Source organism: Apteryx rowi, unplaced genomic scaffold (genome assembly GCF_003343035.1).
Source record: "Apteryx rowi isolate R43461 unplaced genomic scaffold, aptRow1 scaffold_93, whole genome shotgun sequence".
In the NCBI taxonomy this organism is placed as follows: domain Eukaryota; kingdom Metazoa; phylum Chordata; class Aves; order Apterygiformes; family Apterygidae; genus Apteryx; species Apteryx rowi.
In genome coordinates, this window is record NW_020451238.1 from 1,032,692 (window position 1) to 1,053,258 (window position 20,567).

The 20,567-nt window shown below is 37.5% G+C and overlaps 1 protein-coding gene across 5 annotated transcripts in view; it reads left to right on the forward strand.

Annotated features, from left to right (window-relative positions):
- LOC112978414 (septin-2) overlaps nt 1–20,567 on the forward strand; it is a 44,019-nt gene that overhangs the window by 377 nt on the left and 23,075 nt on the right. For 3 of the 5 annotated variants that reach the window (XM_026091922.1, XM_026091925.1, XM_026091927.1), the window contains exons 2-7: nt 6,288–6,339; nt 7,439–7,538; nt 8,343–8,429; nt 9,076–9,199; nt 14,850–14,984; nt 15,453–15,570. In XM_026091922.1, the coding sequence (XP_025947707.1) occupies nt 6,313–6,339; nt 7,439–7,538; nt 8,343–8,429; nt 9,076–9,199; nt 14,850–14,984; nt 15,453–15,570 (591 nt within the window). In that variant the 5' untranslated portion in view covers nt 6,288–6,312. Of the gene's footprint in view, nt 1–166; nt 184–830; nt 991–6,287; nt 6,340–7,438; nt 7,539–8,342; nt 8,430–9,075; nt 9,200–14,849; nt 14,985–15,452; nt 15,571–20,567 lie in introns of those variants that run through there. The other 2 variants (XM_026091924.1, XM_026091923.1) reach the window with 2 other exon arrangements.

The window sequence follows — 20,567 nt, forward strand, 5'->3', positions numbered from 1 at the left end:
CGGCGCTTGGTCCGGGCCCCGCGGGCAGCCCCGGCCGCCCCGCCCCGCCCCGGCATCTGCCCGCTGCTGCGGCCCGCGGTTCCTGCCGCCGAGGCTCCGGCCCAGCGGTGCCGGCGTCCCCGGTCCCCTCTGATGGGGCGGGGGAGGGATTTTTGACCTCAAGCGTGAGGAGCAGAGAAGCATGTCCGAGCGTAAAGCCTGTGTTTTCGTGTTTTTGCGCCCTGTAGGCTTAGCGTTATAGACTGTTTTATTTGCCCTTTTATTTGTTTTCAAAGCAAGGCAAGCGTTATTCTTTAGACGTGGACAAGGCCCCTCTGTGCTGCTCGGGTCTGCCCACCACAGTTTAGCTAGAGATGCAGGGTGTGGGGGGAAGCAGGAAGTTCTTTATCCATTTGGCATTCCTCAGATGCTTTTAAAATTGCAACGCCAAGCATAACCAAGCGATAGTTGCAAGGGACAAGGGGATGCAGAAGTAGAAATGCAATCTACAGCTACACAAAACCACTTAGAATTGATTTGGCAGCAGATGCAACAAGCACTTTAACTTTTTTCTTAGGTTTTAGGTTATCATTTGCATGCAAGATACAGCCAACATGGTATAATGGGACTTAAGCATGATATAAAAGCAATTTTCGAAACTAACTTGCTGCTCTGTGCTATGCCTTGCATGAAATCAAAGAATCCTGTTTTCTTAAATTTCTACACTTATGTTTTTAATATGTGCACAAGCTTTGTGGCTCTGAGGTAGAGTTGCCTATTTCCTGATGAGTGATCATGACTAATACATTTATCTTTTTCACTTAAAAAAAATCTGCTTTTCATATTTGTAGGATTGCTGTGTGGTATTTTTCTGTGATACAGCAATTCTGGGAAAATACTGCTAAAATCTGCTTGTGTAGGAAGTGCGAAAACTCATCGTTGATTTGAGTTGTATCACTGCCTCCATTGTGCTTTTTCCATGACTGTATTCGTTGAAATGATGATAAGAAAGTAAGTTGTCTGAAGTAACATGTTAACCCTGAAATGGAAATTTAGAATCAGAACTCCAGGTTCATGCACTTACTTTTTTTAGACCTTTCCTTTTCCTTTAAAGAACAACATTTATACATAGTTCTTTCCTGTGACTTCCTTAGTTCTTGGCTTCCTTTGCTGTGTGTATGCATGCTGTTAAGTCACAGAAGTGTAATATACTGCATTTTCAATGTAAAAGTTGCCATGGGGCTTATCTTAACGTCAGGAGAGCTTTTAAAGACATTGAAATGAAAAGCATGGCATTCCCATTAATAAAGGTAGTCTATATTGTGTAAGTGTTAATGGTTAAAATACATTATCAGAAATAAAAATCTGTAAATTTTATGAACAGTGAATATGAATTATAAGCTAAAGCAGGTGGTAAACACTTAAGTTGGTCTGTCTGTGAGTGCTGTAGCTGAATTTTGTGTTTGCTGTTACATTCTGAATTCTGGGTGGTGAAAGTGCCATGCTCAGTTTCCTCAAGCAGGGCAATGCGGAGATAAATTAAACTGTTAATGGGTAGAAGAGGATTCTTTCAGTTGGTAACAACTGTTTCTGATGGAAGAAAATGGAATTATCCCCAGCCTCTGCTATGGATGGAGTTGGCGCTTCTCATTAAGAACTCCTGCGATGGGGTTTCTAACCAGAGAGGTAGAGACATGCTCCATACAAAGCATGACGCAGAGGACAAGCTCTCCTGGACCCGCTGTTGTTTGATGGAATTTAGCAATGTTCTATGAATCACTCATGTCAGCTACAAAAAATAGCCTTGAATTAACTGCTTTGTATTTTAGTATGCCCTTTTCCAGTTCAGAATACAGTGAGAATTTTTTTTTTCCACTGGACTTCCATATTTCTTGGTACTCAAGACACTTTGAGAAGCTCTAAATTTTTGTTTTTTAATTTCATGCCTCAATACTTGAATCTGATGCTTCTTTCATAGGGTTTTGTGACAACTGAGAAATCAGGCTGTGATATTTTGTTGAGATATGCTTGTTTTTGCTCTTGTCTGCTTTAAGTCTGGAAATGTGACTCCACAGTGGTGGTGGTGGTGGTGAGGCCAGTTCCAGCACTCAGAAACCTACTTACTTGGCTGTTTCCTTTTGTAGTTGCTTTTTTGGTTATCATGCACTTAAGAAAGCTGTATAATATTGGATGAAAAGAAAGATGGCATTTCAGGAGGACTAATCTGCTTGTAGAGATGGTTGTTGCAGTCACTCTGAAGTGATTGTTTTAAAATATTATTTAATATCCTTATATGGAAACACTCTGTCCATTTTCCACAGAACTTTCTTTGTGCTAGTTACTATTAAGAAACTCCCAGACTGCCTGTTCTTAATGGTTTACTTCTTGCATCCTGACAGGAACAAAGGAAATGACCTGTTTTCCTTCCCTTCTCTTTCTCTCTCAGTGGAATACTTTTTCCTAGCAGGAGATGGTAGGATGGCATGTTCCAGGCCTCTGTATTTGTAGAGGAGGTTACTGCAACTGAAGCTAGTGGTTCTCTGGTCCCTTCAATTGTAGAACAGCACAATATTTAGGACAAGAATCCAATGAAATCCAAAATTAAATTTTATTAAAGTATCCACAGTCCAGAACTTGAAGTTGTTGAACATTCCTATACCATAACTTAACTGTGTCTATAGCTCATGTTTTTGCACATCCAGCAGAAAAATGAGTTACATAGTTTGACTGCTAATGCACTTGTTAATGCAGTTGCATTTTATCTACTCCTTTCTTTCTGAAATGTTTTATACATGCTGCTTTGCTCATCTCCTGATGATTGAGATCATCCTTTGAAAATCTCGGGGAAATAGAACAGCTATGACTTGTTCTGTTTCCCCTCCGCCCCGATTTTGTTATGGAGAATTGATAAATTCAGACATTACATTTCTTGGATGTGCAACTGTCCAGAGTGTTGCCAGACACTCAACCTCACGTTATTTTAATGTATGAATCAGTTGGATGCAGCGAGATTTCAGGAGTTTGGCAGTCGCTGATGTTTAGCGTAGTCTGGCCCATTTTTAAGGTAGTACTTGTAAGCCGTGCTTTATGTGCTGCAGTGATTTGGTGCGGTAAGATGATGTAAGATACTGTATTATCTTGCTGTCTAATTTTGGTAGTCTGTAAATTTTAGATTTTCTTTTTTTGTAATATGATAAAGCTTCAGAAGGACAGCTCATGATCAACTAGGGACATCAGCTGACTGACTCATTTTCTAGAAAACCTCATGAGGGCAGTGTTATGAATTGCATAAGGTGTTGAGGCTAAACAACTGAGGATTCTTTTGAACCACAGCATCATACTTAAGCATTTTGGAAAAGCATTTTTTTTTCTAAAAGTGTTAGGTATGTACCCCTCTTTAGTATTACTGTGTTCATTTTAGAACTAATAAATCATGCCATAATGATTATTATTAGCAATTGTTATTAATAAAATTTTACCCATGCTAAATTATTCTTAGTGGACATGCTATCTTTCATAGTTATAAAAAAAACAAACCCCCAAAAACCTTGATGTGTATAAAGATTTAAGCTGTCTATGAAATTTCAGATGTGCTTGGATTTATGGACTGAAATAAACAATTCTAGTCGACCGTTCAATTTTTATTCAGCTTGAACTCTCCTACTCTTTGGATAGAAAGGTAGAAAGAAATAGAAGACAAGGAAAAGTTTGGGGTTTTTTTGTTTTTTTTTTTTTTAGAAATTAATTCTATGACATTGAGGTCACTTGACCTTTAGCTTTGTTCATTAAAATAACATTCTCTGCATGCAGTAATCACTAGGAAATGTATCTTATGTCCTGGCTTACTGTTCAGGAAGTCTGTCCAGTGCAGGAGATAAGGATCTCCCAGGAGATTCGGGAGGTTTGTAATGTGATGTTTTATTTCTAACACCTTCGTTAATAAGAAGCAGGCGCAGATGTCACCTGTTGCTTTTGTAGAAGAGTACCTACACTGAAAATTGCCCAAGTTTTCCTAAACTAATAGATGCATCGTTTATGTTAAGCTGACTTTTAATATCAGAGTGTATGGAAGAGAAGTTGAGAACCTTTGAAGGAAACATGTTGTTAATCCCTAGCTTACTGGTATTTTTTGATCCACGGTATTTTGTAGGTGTGTTAAAAATACTTGTAAATGATTTAATTTTCATAAATTCCATGTGTTCATTGAGCTGTGATACCTTAATATTAGGAGGCAATGAGCAGCAGCTACAAGTGCCCAAGCTCAGGAGCAGCTTCATTCAGTGCTCGTATGTTGTCAGATATGGGGTAATTCAATCATAAGATGCAACACCACAGGGAACTGGCTCTGTAAGTTCTGCTTGTGGAATGACTTGTAAATTTAGCTTTTTATGAGATGACAGACTAATTTTTAAAGCCAGATGTGTCATACGCAGTTGACAAGTGGCTTTGGTTAGTGCTACAATAGGTGTGTCTACATTGTCAGTTTAAAGCAGAAATAGTTACAGAATTTAGCATAACCACTTAAATCTGAGTTGTTTCCCCTTCTCCCTTTTACTATAGGCAGCTGCTCTGGGTGGATTCTCTGCTTCCATTGCAGTGAGAAAAGAGCCAGAAGGTGCATCTGTGTCAGCACTTAATGATGATTTCTGGGCTCTTTTAAACTCTTAAATATGTTACTTCTTTTATAGATAAAGATGACAGCAGAAGTTTCCAAATGTAGAAACAAAACCTGGACAAAGCAATGAATTATACCTGTCAGTTAAGTTGTGACGAAGGAATGCACCGTCTCCCTACATCTGTAACATTCGTTGGCTGGAAGCCTGAATGAGCCCTTACATATTGGTCAAAGAAAAATAAACTTTGCTTTTTCAAAACTATTCTTGTGGGGTGTTTCCCAGGCTGTTTTGAGGAATGCCTAATTAGAGGCAGTCAGAAGATGATTAGGATCAAGACCTCCTTTCTTCATTGCTTTCATTAGCAAGTAAAATAACTGGGTATATGGGAAAGTGGTTGGTGGAGGAAAAAAAAATTTCCTTCCTTACAGGGTGGCTGGTGTCTACACAGCTAACAGGATTTGAAATGTCTGATTCAGGGCAAATGAAGTACCATGTGAGCTGAGGACGTGTTCTCATTAAAAATCCAAGTTGCGATTATGTTAACTGTAGGTTTTTCTTTAGTCCAAAGCTTAGTATTTCTAGGCTAGGATTTGCCTGTCAAACTGCAGTTGTCAGAAACTGCACAGTATCCTGCTCGAATGCGTCCCGCTACCCAACAGGAAAGCATCTGTGCCTGAACATGCAGGTGCCTCCATAGGTCACTTCCCCCCCATTTCCCAGGCCAAGAGCTGTGTTGTCAACAAATCAAGCTGTGAAGTGTTCCTTCCACTTTTTCATTTCCTGTCACTGTTATGTACCTACCCCAAATAGAGGGCTTCGCTATTACCACGATAACTAATCTATAGCACAACTAACATCCTTGAGTAGAAAGATAAGAGCTTGCCAAAATGCGGCTTTTCTGCATGTCTGAAACTAAGCTCCAAACATGGTGAATTTTCATGTCCAGTGTGGTTTAGCCAAACCCCAACTGCAACATTCAGTATAGTGTTAATGTTTAAGGATAGTACTTTGAAGTGACTGAAAATAATGTTATACCCTTCACCTGGAAAGCCCATAGGTATCCTCTTCTCTGGAGAATCCTTATATGTGGTCACAATTCTCAAACTTCATTTTTTTTGGACAACTGTTATGTTACATTCAATTATCTGTAAACAATTTTTACGAAAAGCATAATTATTCTATGGAAAAGGTAAAAGTGGAAGAAAAACAGATCTCCTTCTATTCTGCATAGGGGTTTAGGAACAGAGAGAATTTGAATTTCAGCTTTTATTAGCTAACTGCGGAAGCAAAGTGAACTAAAAAATATTAGTAGTACTATGCATGCTCAGCTTTTGCTTTCAATAAATGTTTTTCTTTCTTTAAAGATAGGATGGATGAAAGCTCTTTAAGGGTACTGAATTTTAATATTTTGAGGTTTTAAAGTATTCTTTCTTTAAGACTCAAATATTTAAATGAAATATTCTGTTTTTGATAATACTGTGTAATTTCTTTTATGTGAATAGCTTCACAGAAGCAGGCAATTTAATTATGGCTAGTTTATTCTGCAGCATACAGATAATCTTTGAATATGTGACATTCCATTCTACTAGAATAAAATGTGATTATTACATGCACTTCAGTTCATCAGTTCAAAATACAATTAATGTAATCTTCAAGTCGGCTAACGTATACACTATGGATTTTATTTTCCAGCATCTGAAACTTGGAGTGACCAAACATGTCTCAATCAGGTGAAAAAGTAAAGGTAAATAGATGAGTACATAACCAAAATTTTATTTTGAATTTGTTCAGCTTCTGAAAGTACTCCTGGTTTTAGCAAAGTGTTAAAACTGAATAAATAATATATTATTGCTTCAGGTATATTTCTTAAAAAGGGCTTTTTAGTAAAAACACGGCTTGTATGTAGTTCTAGGCTTTCAGATATTTGCCAGCTATTCCATGTTTGCTTATGCATTTCCTGTGATGTCTTCATCTCCAGAAATTTCATCTGGCAGATCTTCATTTCTAATATTGTTGCCCATTTGGGTGGGTTTTAAAGGATTATTAGTAAATAACGTAATTGTCTTTTAAGTGATTTCCCCCCCCCCCATGGGAAGTATTTGCAGTGTGGCATTGTATCAAAACTGTTCTTTTTATAAACTCATCTTTGAAGAAAACATTTTGTTACGGCTAGCTAATGCATCCCTAAATCAAGTGGCTGCAGTTCTTGTTTAAACTCCTATTAGATTTTCAGTCAGTTTATAACAGATGGTGAAACGGGCTATCATTTTTATGGCCCCAATCTCTTACCAGGTAAGATTTTCATGCACATTTTTTTCTGCTTTTGTGTGAGAAGTTTAGCATTGTTAAGATAGATGAACAGCGCAGCGAGCAGAAGATCTTTGTTTGATTGCATCTTGGTTATCTCTCCATTACTATGCAGTGTTTCTCTTTTTCTGCGTGCAAGTGTGCACATTATTTATTCTTACAGAAGATGGTAATGGCAGATACCAAATTTTAACACACACTTTTGACCTCTATCTTGGAACTTTTTTTTAGCAGAATTTACAGCTTTAGATTAAGAATAGCGTATTCTTGTAGGCTTGCAGAATTTGTTATCCAAGGAGAAACTTTTGTGTGTAGCCAAAGGTACTTACTAAATCTCTGCTTGTATCAGTCTACTTGGCAAATGGGCCTGTTTCAAAGTCTGCCTTGCTACAGTGGCAAAAAATCATGTCATTCTCTGCTTTTCCATGTGCTTTGTGTACTTCAGTGTTTTATGGTATAAGATCAAGTGAACCCTGTTTCAACTTTTTGGGGGGGAAGAGGATCTCATTTTTACTCAGCTTTGTTTTTCTTGCCAGTTTTCTGACTCGGCAGGCTATGTGGGATTTGCTAATCTGCCTAACCAGGTCCACAGGAAGTCTGTAAAGAAGGGCTTTGAATTCACACTGATGGTGGTTGGTACGTGACTTACTTAAATATTTTTGACTGATAAAACAAAAAAAGAGTTTTCTTTCACATTAGCCAGATATGTGTTCCTAGTTAGCAATTGCCTGATATAGAGAAGAAAAACTTTGAACCTCTCCACACTCTAATTAATTCTCTTACTATTTGGTCGTGTTTTGTAGGAGGGAATATTTGTAGTGATTAAAGATGATGACTTTGAACTAGCACGACATTCTTGTGTTCCTGACTCATCATCAGATGTTAGGAATAGTTGCTTAATCTTTCTTTGACTCCATTTTTCCAGATGAAGACATGATTGTGCTAAGGGAATGTCTTGCTGTTGAAATTGTGATGCCATTCTTGTAGTTTCTACTGTTCACAAAAACTGTCATCAGGAGAGTTACAGCTTCTCACTTCATAAGTTTAAATGAAAAAAACCTTCTATTTCCATGAAGTAAATTATCTCTAGATCTAAAGTCAGTGCTGTATGACCTTTCAGCTTTTATTATGAAATCTGTTACAGTAAGCTTAGCATTTTCATGTAACATTTATAAAAACAGTAAAGGCTTGTTTTTCCTGTGTTTTTAAAGCTGTTTAGCTGAACCTTCTGAACCTTTGATGTCTTTATCTCAAAAGCTAGGGTGCATCCTGATGAACAAATTATTTTTCCTCCATAATATGGGCTTGGGGATAGAGGAGTGTTCTGTTGTTGTGTGTGTGTTATTGTGTGTGTGGTGTTTTTTTTGTTTTTTGTTTTTTTTTAAAGAGCATGGAGAAAAAGGTGTATGTGCTTAATTACCTGAATTACTTTGTTTGCAGGTGAGTCTGGTTTGGGCAAATCCACTTTAATTAACAGTCTGTTCCTAACTGATCTTTATCCAGAACGTTATATTCCTGGAGCTGCAGGTAAATGTGGTGTCTCAGTTCCTCCAGCAYGTACCTCTAACCCTACTAAATCTCATGTTCTGCCAGTTTACATTGTTTCATTCTGATGATTTCACGCTTTAAACCCTTTCTCCTTGCCATCTGGCCATATTTTAACCCTCCAAGTTGTAGTTTCTTGAGCTGTTGTTTTCTTATTTGTATTCCCTTTCACAGGCTCAGCAGCTTTTGCTGTTTCTTTATCACTTGTTATCATAACAAACAAACAAAAAAGCCTGAACCTCTTAGGTGTCAGTATGCCTAAATGTGGCTTTACTCTAATCCCTGTTTCCTCTAATTTTTTCACCTGTCATGCCTTAAATCCTGATTAGAGGTTCTGTGCCTCTGTAAAGAATCTAACATGCTTATTATATTTTGATGATAATTTTGACTATTTTTGCATATTTACATGTATTACAGCCTTTTTTAGTTCATTGCTTTTTGCTTATTTACAAAAATTTGGTCTTAAATTTTGATTAACTTAATTCTTTATAATTTTTCCTTAAAATGTTCTATGTCATGTAGGTTACAATATACTTCAAATAGCATTTCCTCCTCTACTGCTCTCTCCCACAGGGTTTTCTGCAGCATTTATAAGAGTAATAACAATTAAAATGTTCCTTTATTTTAGAGAAGATAGAGAGAACAGTTCAAATTGAAGCTTCTACAGTAGAGATAGAGGAACGAGGGGTGAAACTGCGTTTAACAGTAGTTGACACACCAGGATATGGAGATGCCATTAACAGCCAGGACTGGTATGTGTGTAAATACTGCTTTGCTTGATAGAGTTCATATTTTACATGTCCACTCTAGTGTATCTGTCTGCCTTTCTGTACCTTGGTGATTCAGCTGGTGGAAATGGTCTTTGGAGAACTGTGTGTTGTTCTGTTGTTTTTATGATGGACTAAAGGGAAGCAGCAGGTTCATTATTTTARCGTTAATGTAGTGTTATCTTGAATTCATGGTAGAGGGTCTTTTGAGTCCCATCCTTATTTGACTGGAAAGAAAACATTTTGGGGAAATACAGTTCTCATGCTTTAATGAAAGCTTTAGCTTTAGTTCTTTCATTGTAGCTTTGTGGAGATAGCACTTGATGTTTGGTAAATACAAAATCTGAATAGTTTAGGAGGAGAAGGCTGGGGGAAGGATGCAGTTGGGAGGTGTGTGATGAATGTTTGAGAGGGCCTGCTTAGCGGTAGAGGGAAAGCTTAGTGGTATTCTGTGCTGGGAGATGCATTTGAAGAATGTGTTAGCCATGAAATGAAAACCTAGTTAGATCTTATAATCTTGTTCAACCAAACCCTAGTAGTGCTGGATTCATATATAAATTGAAATGCAGCACTACCTGAGATTCTTTTGGCTATTTCCCTGTAACAACAACAAGAAAAATTCCTATAGTAATAATTTGTATTTTTAAGTCTGTGGACTAATTCTTCCCTAATTTAGGTTCATGGTAAGAGATTGGTGTTAAATGATTCATTCAATATCTAGGCTGTTTTATTTGCAGCCTTTTGATTAGTGTCGTAGAGTTGTCCGAGTTCATTTAGTTTAGCTGTCTTTTCAACTTTGTAATGTGTATTTCTAAGTCTTCTCTCACCAGACTATTGAAGCCTTGTGCTTAGCCTGTGTAGGTTTAAGCCTTCCTGAGGCTAAGCAGAATTTTGGTGCTAACCTTGAATTTTGCGTAGTAACCTGGCAGTACATTTGACTCCTCTCTGGGTGTTCGCAGTCCAGTTCCTTAAACCCTGTTATCTTGCAGTTAAGCCAAGTTTTCTAAGAACTTTCACATTCTGGGTGCTGTAGTTCATATCTCATCATATGATCATATAGTTTTTGAGCAAGCTTTCAAAGCAAGTTTCTTATTTCTTTTGTTGCCTAAAATACACAGGTCTAGGAAAGCTGTATTACTTGTGTATAACTGCCTGTTTCAGTTTTCTCTCCACTCTTTAATTTTTTTGAAGGGCTTTAGTCAGTGCTCTTCAGGCTGTTTTGGATTCTCTCTTAAAATGAATGGCTTTTCCCCGTATAAGGTTCTGTGACATCTGCAGTCAGCTCTGTTTCCTTAACAAGCCGGATAGGGCAGAATTCTGGTGGAGAGAAACTTTTTGATCATCTTTTTCTGTGTCTCTGGCCCATACAGTTTCCATGTTTTTTAGAAGACCAGTACTTTTGAATCTCTCTCCTTATATTCTAATGCTAGCCCTTTGGATAGAACTATTTTGTTTATGATGCAGTTGCTTCTTAGCGCTCTCTAATCTAAATTTTTTTGGCACTGATAACGTTTAAGAGCTGAACTAGTTGTGTGCAAATACACTGAACTGCATGCACCATTGTGTAGTAACTCATGAAGAAAGAGTATGGTACAGGAGCTGTGAAGGAACCAGGCAGTTCTTAGCGTAAAATTAGAGTTAATACGTCTGTTCATAAATGTAGCTTCAAAATCACCCTATACACCTTTCTTCCAGTGTGGAAAATTGATCTTGCAATAAATTTTTTGAATGAAAATGTGATATATTAATGTGCTTACTAGGAGGCCTAAGTTATTTCAGTGCAACTGGAAGCTAAACTTCGAAATTCCATGCAGTTGTCTCTTAAGAAGTTCTAACAATATGTATATTTTTTTGCTTTGCCATTCAGTTTTGTTGAAACTTTTTTTGGTGGTGGTGGAGGGAATCTTAATGCAAATGAAGTGTCACTGTGCAGAGAAAGGGAGCCATGAAGTAAATGCTGATATGGTTTGAGTTTTTTGGTATAGCTTAAAGACCTGGAAGGAAGCAAATAGCCGATAAAATAAATATCTACAATGCTAATAATAAAATGTTTTGTAGTCTTTTCTTGACAGAATACTGCACTATTCAGAGCATTCTGAAGAATACAATTATCGGACATGGTTTTTCTTTTCTTTCTATGGGGTACTGTAGAAGCCCAGCAGAAATGATTGGGGCAAAGGCATTTTAAGGTACATTGCCTTAGTGTGAAATCTATTAAATGAAAGGTTGAAACTGAAGTTGCAGTGGGATTTGTATCTTTATTTTCCTTCCACTTCTCTTATGTTACTAAGTTAAGAATAATCAAACCTTCAGCATAAGAGTAAGGCATCTTTCTGGACTGCAGAATGCCTCTTGCTCACTTTCCGCACTGTTGACTTGAGCTTCCTTCCGCTGGAGTCGAGAGCTCGGCAGCCAGTGTATTGTGTTACATAGAGCTTTTCCTGTTGATTGTGTTCTGATGCCCTTTGTTTATTCTGGTAAGATGTTTTAGAGACCTACATGTTCAGATTTTTTTTCCTCTTTCTCTTTAGAGGCCTGCTAAATAAGGTCATTGCATGATGATTCAGATCCAGTAGAACAATTTAGTGTGTTATACTTAGTTTTCTGTGGCAATTCTTAGACATCAAAGTACATTATAGGAACAAATAATACTTGTATACTACAGTACAAAAATATGCAATTGACTTTAAATTTCTTTTTCTATCTCCGTTTTCTTAAGTCACAGAAAAGATTTTGCTTCTCTGAGCCACAAGTGAGTTTCATTTTGACAAACAAAGTCTGTTGGTCTTTACAGGATGTCATAGGAACTTGGATGGATAGACTCTTTGTTTCAAACTCTAGTCAAGACTAACCCAATACAACTATCTTCCTTCCTTGTTACTCCGGAGGAAGCAGCAAGTTCATGTTCATGAACTTTTGTTCATGTTCATGAGCATGTGCTGCAGTTACAGTTAACCAGTAGATGGTGCTGGTCTAGGTTTAAGTTTGTAAAACTCTTTTTTTGAGAAGTTGCGATTTATGCAGAGTACCTGTTATTCAGGGTGATGGATTTTACTGAGGTTAGTTTTTGAAGAAAATCATCAAACTGGCACAACACCTCTAGGAGATGGCAATCACTGATACTATCTCAAAAAACCTTTCTTCTTGAGTAGGTTTCCAAATCACTTTTGGTTTCTGTCCTTGGGCTTATGAAATGGTTTACTTCTAGAGTTTGAATTTTAAGGATTGGAGCTGGGGTCAGTTTTTATGTACTTCCCATCACAGCAGAAATGCTAGTAATGATGATGAGTTGGCAGGAGATTGTCCAATGGGTAGCTTGGATCGGAAGAACAACAATATTAGATCGGCAAATGCGTTATTAGAGAATGTGTTTTACTAAATCTATAATGTAGGTTATCTTTGGTTTTTCAAATAATATTACTACTTGAACAGCCTGTAAGACAAGGTAGATGCTAACCATAGTGATTGCTTTTTTTAGATTCTGTTTGAAGCTGTAACTGGAGTTTCAGTTCAGCTTTAGCTAGAGTTCTGTATTCTAGAATCACAGCAAACTAAATCTAGAAATGCTCTCGGCATCAGCCGAGGGCTGTGTTTGGAGAACGGCAGAATTGTCTATGGGGGGAGGTTGGAAGCACACAAAGGGTCTACCATGTGCAAGTACATTGGGATTGTGGGGAAAAATATGACTTTAAGTAACATCTGTCATCAGACAGAAGAGAAGGGAATTACAACAGAAAGAAAGAAGAAAGATTTGGCCGCAGTTCTGCGCATGAAGTAGTCATCAAAAGGATGATTGACAAAACAGCCTATAGAATTAGCTTGTTAGATGTTGCTGATCGTACCCCTTGTTTCATCTTTGTTGCAATGTCACAGGTCATTCTTTGATCTGGCTTTCTGGCTGCTGCTAACTTTCTTTTTTTACTGGCTAATGTTAAGTTGGATTTGTGTTCTTTGGCAGCTTGGTAATATTGTTCATTTTTCCCCAACGGGCTGCTTAAATGCAGTGGTTGTGTTGTTTGCTGTTACGATACAGGATGTGCTATCTCCTAAGTAATGATAGCACAGTGGTATAAGCCAGGTGTTTCCCGGAAGTCAGGAGGTACAGGACACTAACGCCATATTTATAAGGAAAATTATAGCCGTTAGAGCTAGAAAACTGCACGTAAACTAATTACGTTGCCAGAGAAATGTGTGATAGTTGCTTTCCCATTGTTTGTGCTTGGTTTCTGTCCTAATATTTGTACCTCTTCAGTCTTGTTACCTTTCACCAGCTTAGGGGAGAGTATCTAAAGATCAACAGGAATGTAAATAAAACATGTCCTTTTTCAATATATTTAGGTATTAAGATGTTAGTTCTTAAAAAGATTTAAGCAGCACTAAGGCTTAAACACAATACCTGAAGGCCTTTCCATGTTTTGCTGTGTCTCCTTCTGTAGCATGATTTACAATGGTGCAAATTTTGCCAAGATATAAATATGTTTATTCTATTATGGATTTAGTCCTCCTGGATCCAAAAACTTATTTAACTTTGGAAAATCAAGTTCGCCCCAGGGTCCCTTCCATCATTCCTGTTAGTTTCTCTCATTAGCTTCGTTAGAGTTGCGCACCCCAGGCTTGAACTTTGGTGCCTGTCATGATTTTTGCAGTGATTCTGTGTTTGTTTTCCTGATCATTAAATATTTCTGTGCTCTCTTGTTTGTTCCCTCTTTAAGTTTCTCTAATCAAATTTGTGCTTTCTCAACAACAGAAATACTTTTTTTTTGACTTAAGCTTTCTGTTTACTTTTTTCCAAGTAGTTTAAGGTATGTCCATGACACATAGTTATCTGCCTAATCTTATCTGCATCAGTGTATTCATTTTCCTTCCCCTGCAGTACTTTAAGTGTCCTTTTATATTAATGTTGTTTGCAGGTGTCCACATGCTTTGGAATATCTTAAGCAACCTTCTTAGTAATGCACCGTGTTTTCTTTTCTCTCTCTATTCCAATTAACGTGTGTTGATCAAACTTTGTATGCCTTTACTTCCTTGCAGTGCATATTTTAAATTGCCTTGAACTAAGTAGGAGTTATTTTTATTTGCCAAAAGAAAAGAATTCTGTAAGATAACAAAAATAGCTTAATAAATCATGCGATGCTTCAGTATATGACTTTCAAATGTGTTTTGACTCAATTCAGACAGACTAGAATATCAGAATTTTCTGATAACTATAGAAACCTAGCTCTGGGGTCAGGATTGTAAATCAGGAGGATATCCGGGATATGTCAGCTGGTTTAAAAACAAATCCTCACCCCCATCCCCCTGAAAAAGAAAAGTCCTAAACCCTGTGCTCCTGTCTTTGTGTTGTCTCACCTCTAAGTGCTTTTTTCTGAGCTTGTACTTGACATTTTTATCCAATAGATAGAGGAACACTTGCAGGCAGCTCTAGGAATAAATAAATACTCTGGGATTGCTATGAAAATATCTTTTTGCATTATCAAAATATTTTCCTCACTGAAAGATACAATGCTAGGATGTTGAGTTTTGAAACAGAAGAGGTATTAATAAAAGCATAAAAGCTGCCCTTCTTGTCTTTTTATAATTTTTATTATTATTTTAAAGCTGATTTAAGATTTTTCTTTTTTTTCCCATACCACAGCTTCAAAACAATTATCCAGTACATTGACAACCAGTTTGAAAGATACCTTCATGATGAGAGTGGTCTAAACAGGCGCCACATTATAGACAACAGAGTCCATTGCTGTTTTTACTTCATTTCTCCCTTTGGGCATGGGTAAGAAAAAGCACTTGTATTTTAGGGTGCCATATCTTAAGGGTTCATAAGTCTGTTCGTTACTTGAACTGGAAACCTGGAAACTTAACTTTCATGTTAGTGGAGTTACTTCCTACACTGTCAGTTAGCCGATGCAATTAAAATGGTCTTTTGGGATTAATGCTCTCCTCTGCTTTGTCCCCTTAGTTTTTAGTATTTAATATCGCTTTGAAGCGGTCGGTATTACACTGTTTATCACTCAGAAGCATAAGAGCTTGTAATACCCACTTTGTCTTAGAGTGACAATTGTAACTGCAATTCAACCTTAAATGACCGGACTGATCAACAGGTGCTCTTAGTTTATGCTGGACATACTATTTGTGTAGGTACTTGAAATAAATATCATTTACTGTTAATATATTACTTGGTCTGTTTAAAAAACAAAACAAAACTTGGATTTAATTTCTTTTTTTCCCTCCCTGTTGGCAGGCTGAAACCATTAGATGTAGAATTCATGAAGGCTCTTCATGGAAAAGTCAACATTGTCCCGGTGATTGCTAAGGCTGACACACTGACGCTGAAGGAGAGAGAGAGGCTGAAGAGAAGAGTAGGTTTAACACTTGATCATCGGAACAGTGTAGCCCATACAGTGTTAAAGCCAAATACAGAGCAAATTCAAACTGAAGAGGGCCTTAGGCCTAATTTTCAGCAAGTGTGAGGTGGCAAAACTTCACCGAGGTCAGGTGTGCTTCACCAGTTGCACTGAGAATCTGGCTGTTCCTGGCTTTATTGGGGTGCACTAAGACAGACAAAGCAGGCTTGTTGAGCAAAACAGTTGAGAGTGAGGACTCGGTTCCCCCCAATATGCACGTAGTGTACATGATATTTCTGAATAGCTCTCATTTTGTGGGCATAATGGACATCTGAATGCCCATTAGTGGTGGGAGTGCATTAGATATGTTCCGAGAGTGTATTTTTAGGTTTAGTTTCATCCAAAAGAAATCTGGTTTGCCATGCTCTGAGTGTTGCAGTATTTGTATCAAAACATGGTTAAGTTGGTGTGATTGGGGATTTGCTTAATAAGCACACCCCTGATACAAACTAAATGCTAATATTGAGGCAAGATAATTAGGCTAATATATTAGCAGGATGCTTTTTTTTTATCTCCACTGTTATGAATTAAAAAAAAAAACAAACAACAAAACACATTTCCACATACATTTTTTCCTAATAGGTTATCTGTTTGCATGAAATACCAGGACATACTTAGGACTACATTGAAGGAAGAGGTTTTCTAGGCAGTGGTACTAAGGCAGATCTTTTTGCATTGGAAGTTTTACTTGCTGTCTTGAATTTTTGTTTGCCAAACCTTTCCAAGACAGGCCAGTCACTGCCAAATATGCCATTATAGTGTATTTTACAAGAATATTTGTATGTATTTGTGGTCATAGGAGTCTTGCACTTTAAATTTAATTTCCATTTAAACTCATCATAGACTAATCTGGCCAATGAATGTAAATATTTAATGTTTCCCAGTTTATCTTCTTTGATTCAGAATGACTTTATGCACCTGGTTGAAGTAAGAAATGCATAGCTGGCTAGATTGTATTAGGCTGAGAAGTGGTTCAATAAAACTTATTGCAATTACAAACTTTTGATTACAGAACTTACTAAAAAAATTGAGGTTATACTGTCTCAAAAGCCATGTAATCAGTTGGGAAGTCCTACAGCTTTGAACCCTACAAAGCAAAATGATACTTCCTGGATTTTGCAAGTTTAATAAACCATGCTTTGGGTATAGAGAAAATTAATACTTCTAAAACACAGTCTGTACTTTGCACCAGAGTATGCAAACTTTTTTTTTAATGGTAAGATTATATCTTAATCTTGTATTTTTGTATTACATATTAATATAATCTTAGTCTACTACTTTCTGTTCCTTGTGGAGGGAGTGGTGGCAGATGTTTCTGTTGTGATCCCCTGGCTTCTCGTGGTTATTTAGAATGGTTGTTGGTTCCTTAATCCACGGGGTTTTGTGCATGGGTATTTTTCTGTTTTCTTGAAGAAGGATTACAGCTTTATTTTGGCCTGGAAAAGTAGTCTAATTCAGATCATGCTTACAAAATAGCGTATTAGCTGAACTCAACCTAAATTCAGAGGTTTTTTTTTTCAGGGTAGATCAGTGCCACAATCAAAGGTGTGACTGTGGTTTGTGTAGATGTGTAAGCAACTATAGTCTAGCAAGGTAAGATACTGCTGGCAGTGTAGTTGTTTGTATAGAGTTTAGTGATGAAGCAAAACTCAGCCAAGAAACAATAAATTTTCTATATTTGAGTGAACAAGTCTATAGTGAAGTCAGTTGTGTCTCATTAGAGGGGGAAAGGTGTTTATACAACAGTGACCAGCTTTATGATGAACTAGTGGGTTTTTAGGTTTTTGTTTGTTTTTAATATAAAAAAGCAAAAAACTCTCGAAACCAAGGAGTTCATTGACATAAGAGGGATCTGTAAATCTTGCTGGGAGAAATTCTGCCCAGGCTCTTGAGCTTTTACTGTGTTCCTCCGCGAATGCTATGAGGAGATGACAGGTACTGTGGGCGAATTGAAAGAATGCATAAGGGAATAACGATACAGAAATKTGGCTGCTTATGCTGCCTTCAATCTCCTCTTTTCTTCTGAGTGTGCATTGAGTTGGTAAAATGATTTTATCTGATAGAAATACTGTTCGTGGAGGGGTTAAATGAAGAGGAACGTAATCTCACCAGGTTTCAGTATTTGCTGTGACTGTCTTGGGTCTTTCTGCTGTGCTCCTTTTGCCTGCTGTTCGGTGGCCCCTGGTAGGGTCAAGCGGAGCATAGTGCGCATGCTGTGTGACATTCGCTACTGTGTATTGTTACGCAGGATATTAGCTGAAACAGGGCAGTAGTGCAAGGAAACCAGTTTCCTGATGTGAATCTGGAATTGCTTATTTTTTAGTACAGGTCTGCAAGTGATGTTAGATTGAGAGTTTGATGCCTGTGTACTTGAAGATGGAGATGAATCTCCATTTACATGTCCTGTGGTGAACAGATTAATTTAAAGGCAACCTCTCTCTGCCATATTCTGTCTGTGCCCATTCATGTTTAGTCCTTTCCAGTTTAGAGCAATGTTATTTTTAACAAAGTCTCTTAAAACAGTCCTGACTAACACATGTGGACACCACATTGTTATTTATGCATTGGATAACTATAAAAAGTTCAACAGCACTTACGCTGTGGTCTGGTGARGGAGTGGTTAGGAAACAGGTAAGCAGTAGTCGCTATTATTTTTGTCCTCCTGGCAAAGGTCACTCTACAAACGGAGTTTATACTAACTCAAATGTATAATGTGGTTCCAAAGCTTTGAAAGTCTAGCTACTGTATATTGTTCTAACTAAAAGCGTCTTGGCTAACAGCATCTCTAATCAAGAATAAGAATCAAAATCCTGCTTTGCTGACGCGGCTTGAAGTTTTATTTTTTTTAGATGTTTCTGCTGTTTGGCCATCAATCTAAAGTAAAATGTTTTTGTTTTGCTGCTTTGCACTAAGCAGCAAGATCAGCTTGCAAAGGAAACCCAGCTTGGAGTAATTCCTGTTTTGTCTTTTTGGAATTCAAAGTTATTTTTTAAAACTCTCGAGTGGGAAGAAATGCAGGGCAGTTTCACAAGCTGTGCCATGCAAGGCTGCTAAGGAAACCTGCTCAAAAGAATGACTTCATGAAAGGGGAACTAATATTTTGACTTTTTTTTGAATTTCCCATGGGAAGGTTAATCTTTAGGAACACAGAATCCTCTGAGGCCAATAAAATCGAGATTTGCAGGAGCAAAATGCTGTTTCATTGTTAGGACCATAAAATACAGTTTGTTTTTATTGCAATTCTTTTTCCTTTCAGGAAAGCACTAGGTTTAACAGCTGTAATATATTATTCTAGCACCCCTTGTTGTTGGCTTTCCCGCTATTGTTTCAGTTGAATTTTATCTTTAAGATCTCAGTCAGGTTACATGTGCTTTCTTGTTTCATGCAGCTACTTAAAGGCAGCACGCTGCAGCGCTGCCCCACCTATCCCAGCTGTGCATGGTCTGTTAGCATTTGGTGACAGTTTAACTCTCCTCCGTTCTGCAAAACAATATTTACATTTGTCGATGGAAATGTAATTGAGCTAAGATAACTGTTAATTGCTTATTGGCAAAACTTATTTCCAAGTTTCTTTTTTCTTTTAAAAATATAGTCGTGTCTGTTGGTATAGGTGGTAGTTCATAGTGTGTGTCTGTGTGTGTCTGTGTGTGTCTGTGTGTGTCTGTGTGTGTCTGTGTGTGTCTGTGTGTGTCTGTGTGTGTCTGTGTGTGTCTGTGTGTGTCTGTGTGTGTCTGTGTGTGTCTGTGTGTGTGATGTTTATATACCTGGCAGGAAAACATTGTCATGGGAGTAGCTGTGGTTCATACGTGGTCATTTCTCTTCTAAAGGTGTGAGGGATTGTTTTCTTTTAAACATCTATTTAAACTCTAGTTTATATCAAACTCTAGTTGGACAAGTTTTATTTATACTGTAGTTACTGGTTGCCATCACAGTAGGAGATGAAGGAAGCCAACAATATTACAGGAAGCTTCATCAAGACCTTTCATGCATTCAAAACCTAGTTGTATTTGTATTATCAGATTAGTGGGGGGGTTTTAACACTTGCACAGTTATATCAGTGCTAATGACATCGCAGTTCCTTACATTGACATTTCTGAATGTTTATCACCTCATAAAAAAAACAAAAAACTTTTTGCAATGTTGTGGATGCCCAAACTTTGCCTATTGTAAAAGTTCAGTATTGCAGTAGTGCCGCTGCGTGATGTGGGTACCAGTTGTGGGACTGTCATCGCAGCCCATGTGTTGCCGTTTGGGAATACTAATACAGGAAGTTTGCACAAGTAATGTTTTTCTGTCAAGACATCCAAGATCTCCTCAAAGAGAGAGTTACTGCAGACTGTCAGCATTCCTGATGTTCTCCCCATACCCCACACTTTTTAGTGAAAACAAATCTTGTCAGTGTATTTGGGATTTCTTATTCAAATATATTTTTTTTTAATAGGATGGCAGTCGAAGCATTCTGTTAAGCTTCAGAAGGAGCATTGACTAGAACCACCTTTTGAAACTGCCAGAGGTCTAGGATTATGCTAGCTACTTACCCCTGCAGTGATTTCATTAGGAAAAGAATGTATACAGAAATACAGATTAGGTTTTTTGTGTTAATCTCGGACATTAGTGACAATAAAGCAAACTCTTGTATGGATGGTTTCCCTATTAACGGATTTTGAAAGCTTTCCCCAGTTTAAGTGGGGCATAGGCTTAGTCTTTTCAATTCAACCGAYGGTAGACATTGTCCTTCCAATTTCTGTAGATATCAAATACAGGAAAACACCTTTTGACATAGACTGCATGGTGTTGATGCTGTAGTTAATGAATCTCTTCTCCAAATTCACTGCCTTTACTTGCTGCTTCTTGTTAACTTCTTTTTGTTTTTGTCAGCTCCTGCTTTTTCCTCTACATAAACCTTCTGGTTTTGCTATGACTTTTTTTTTTAATCCATTTATCTTTCATGC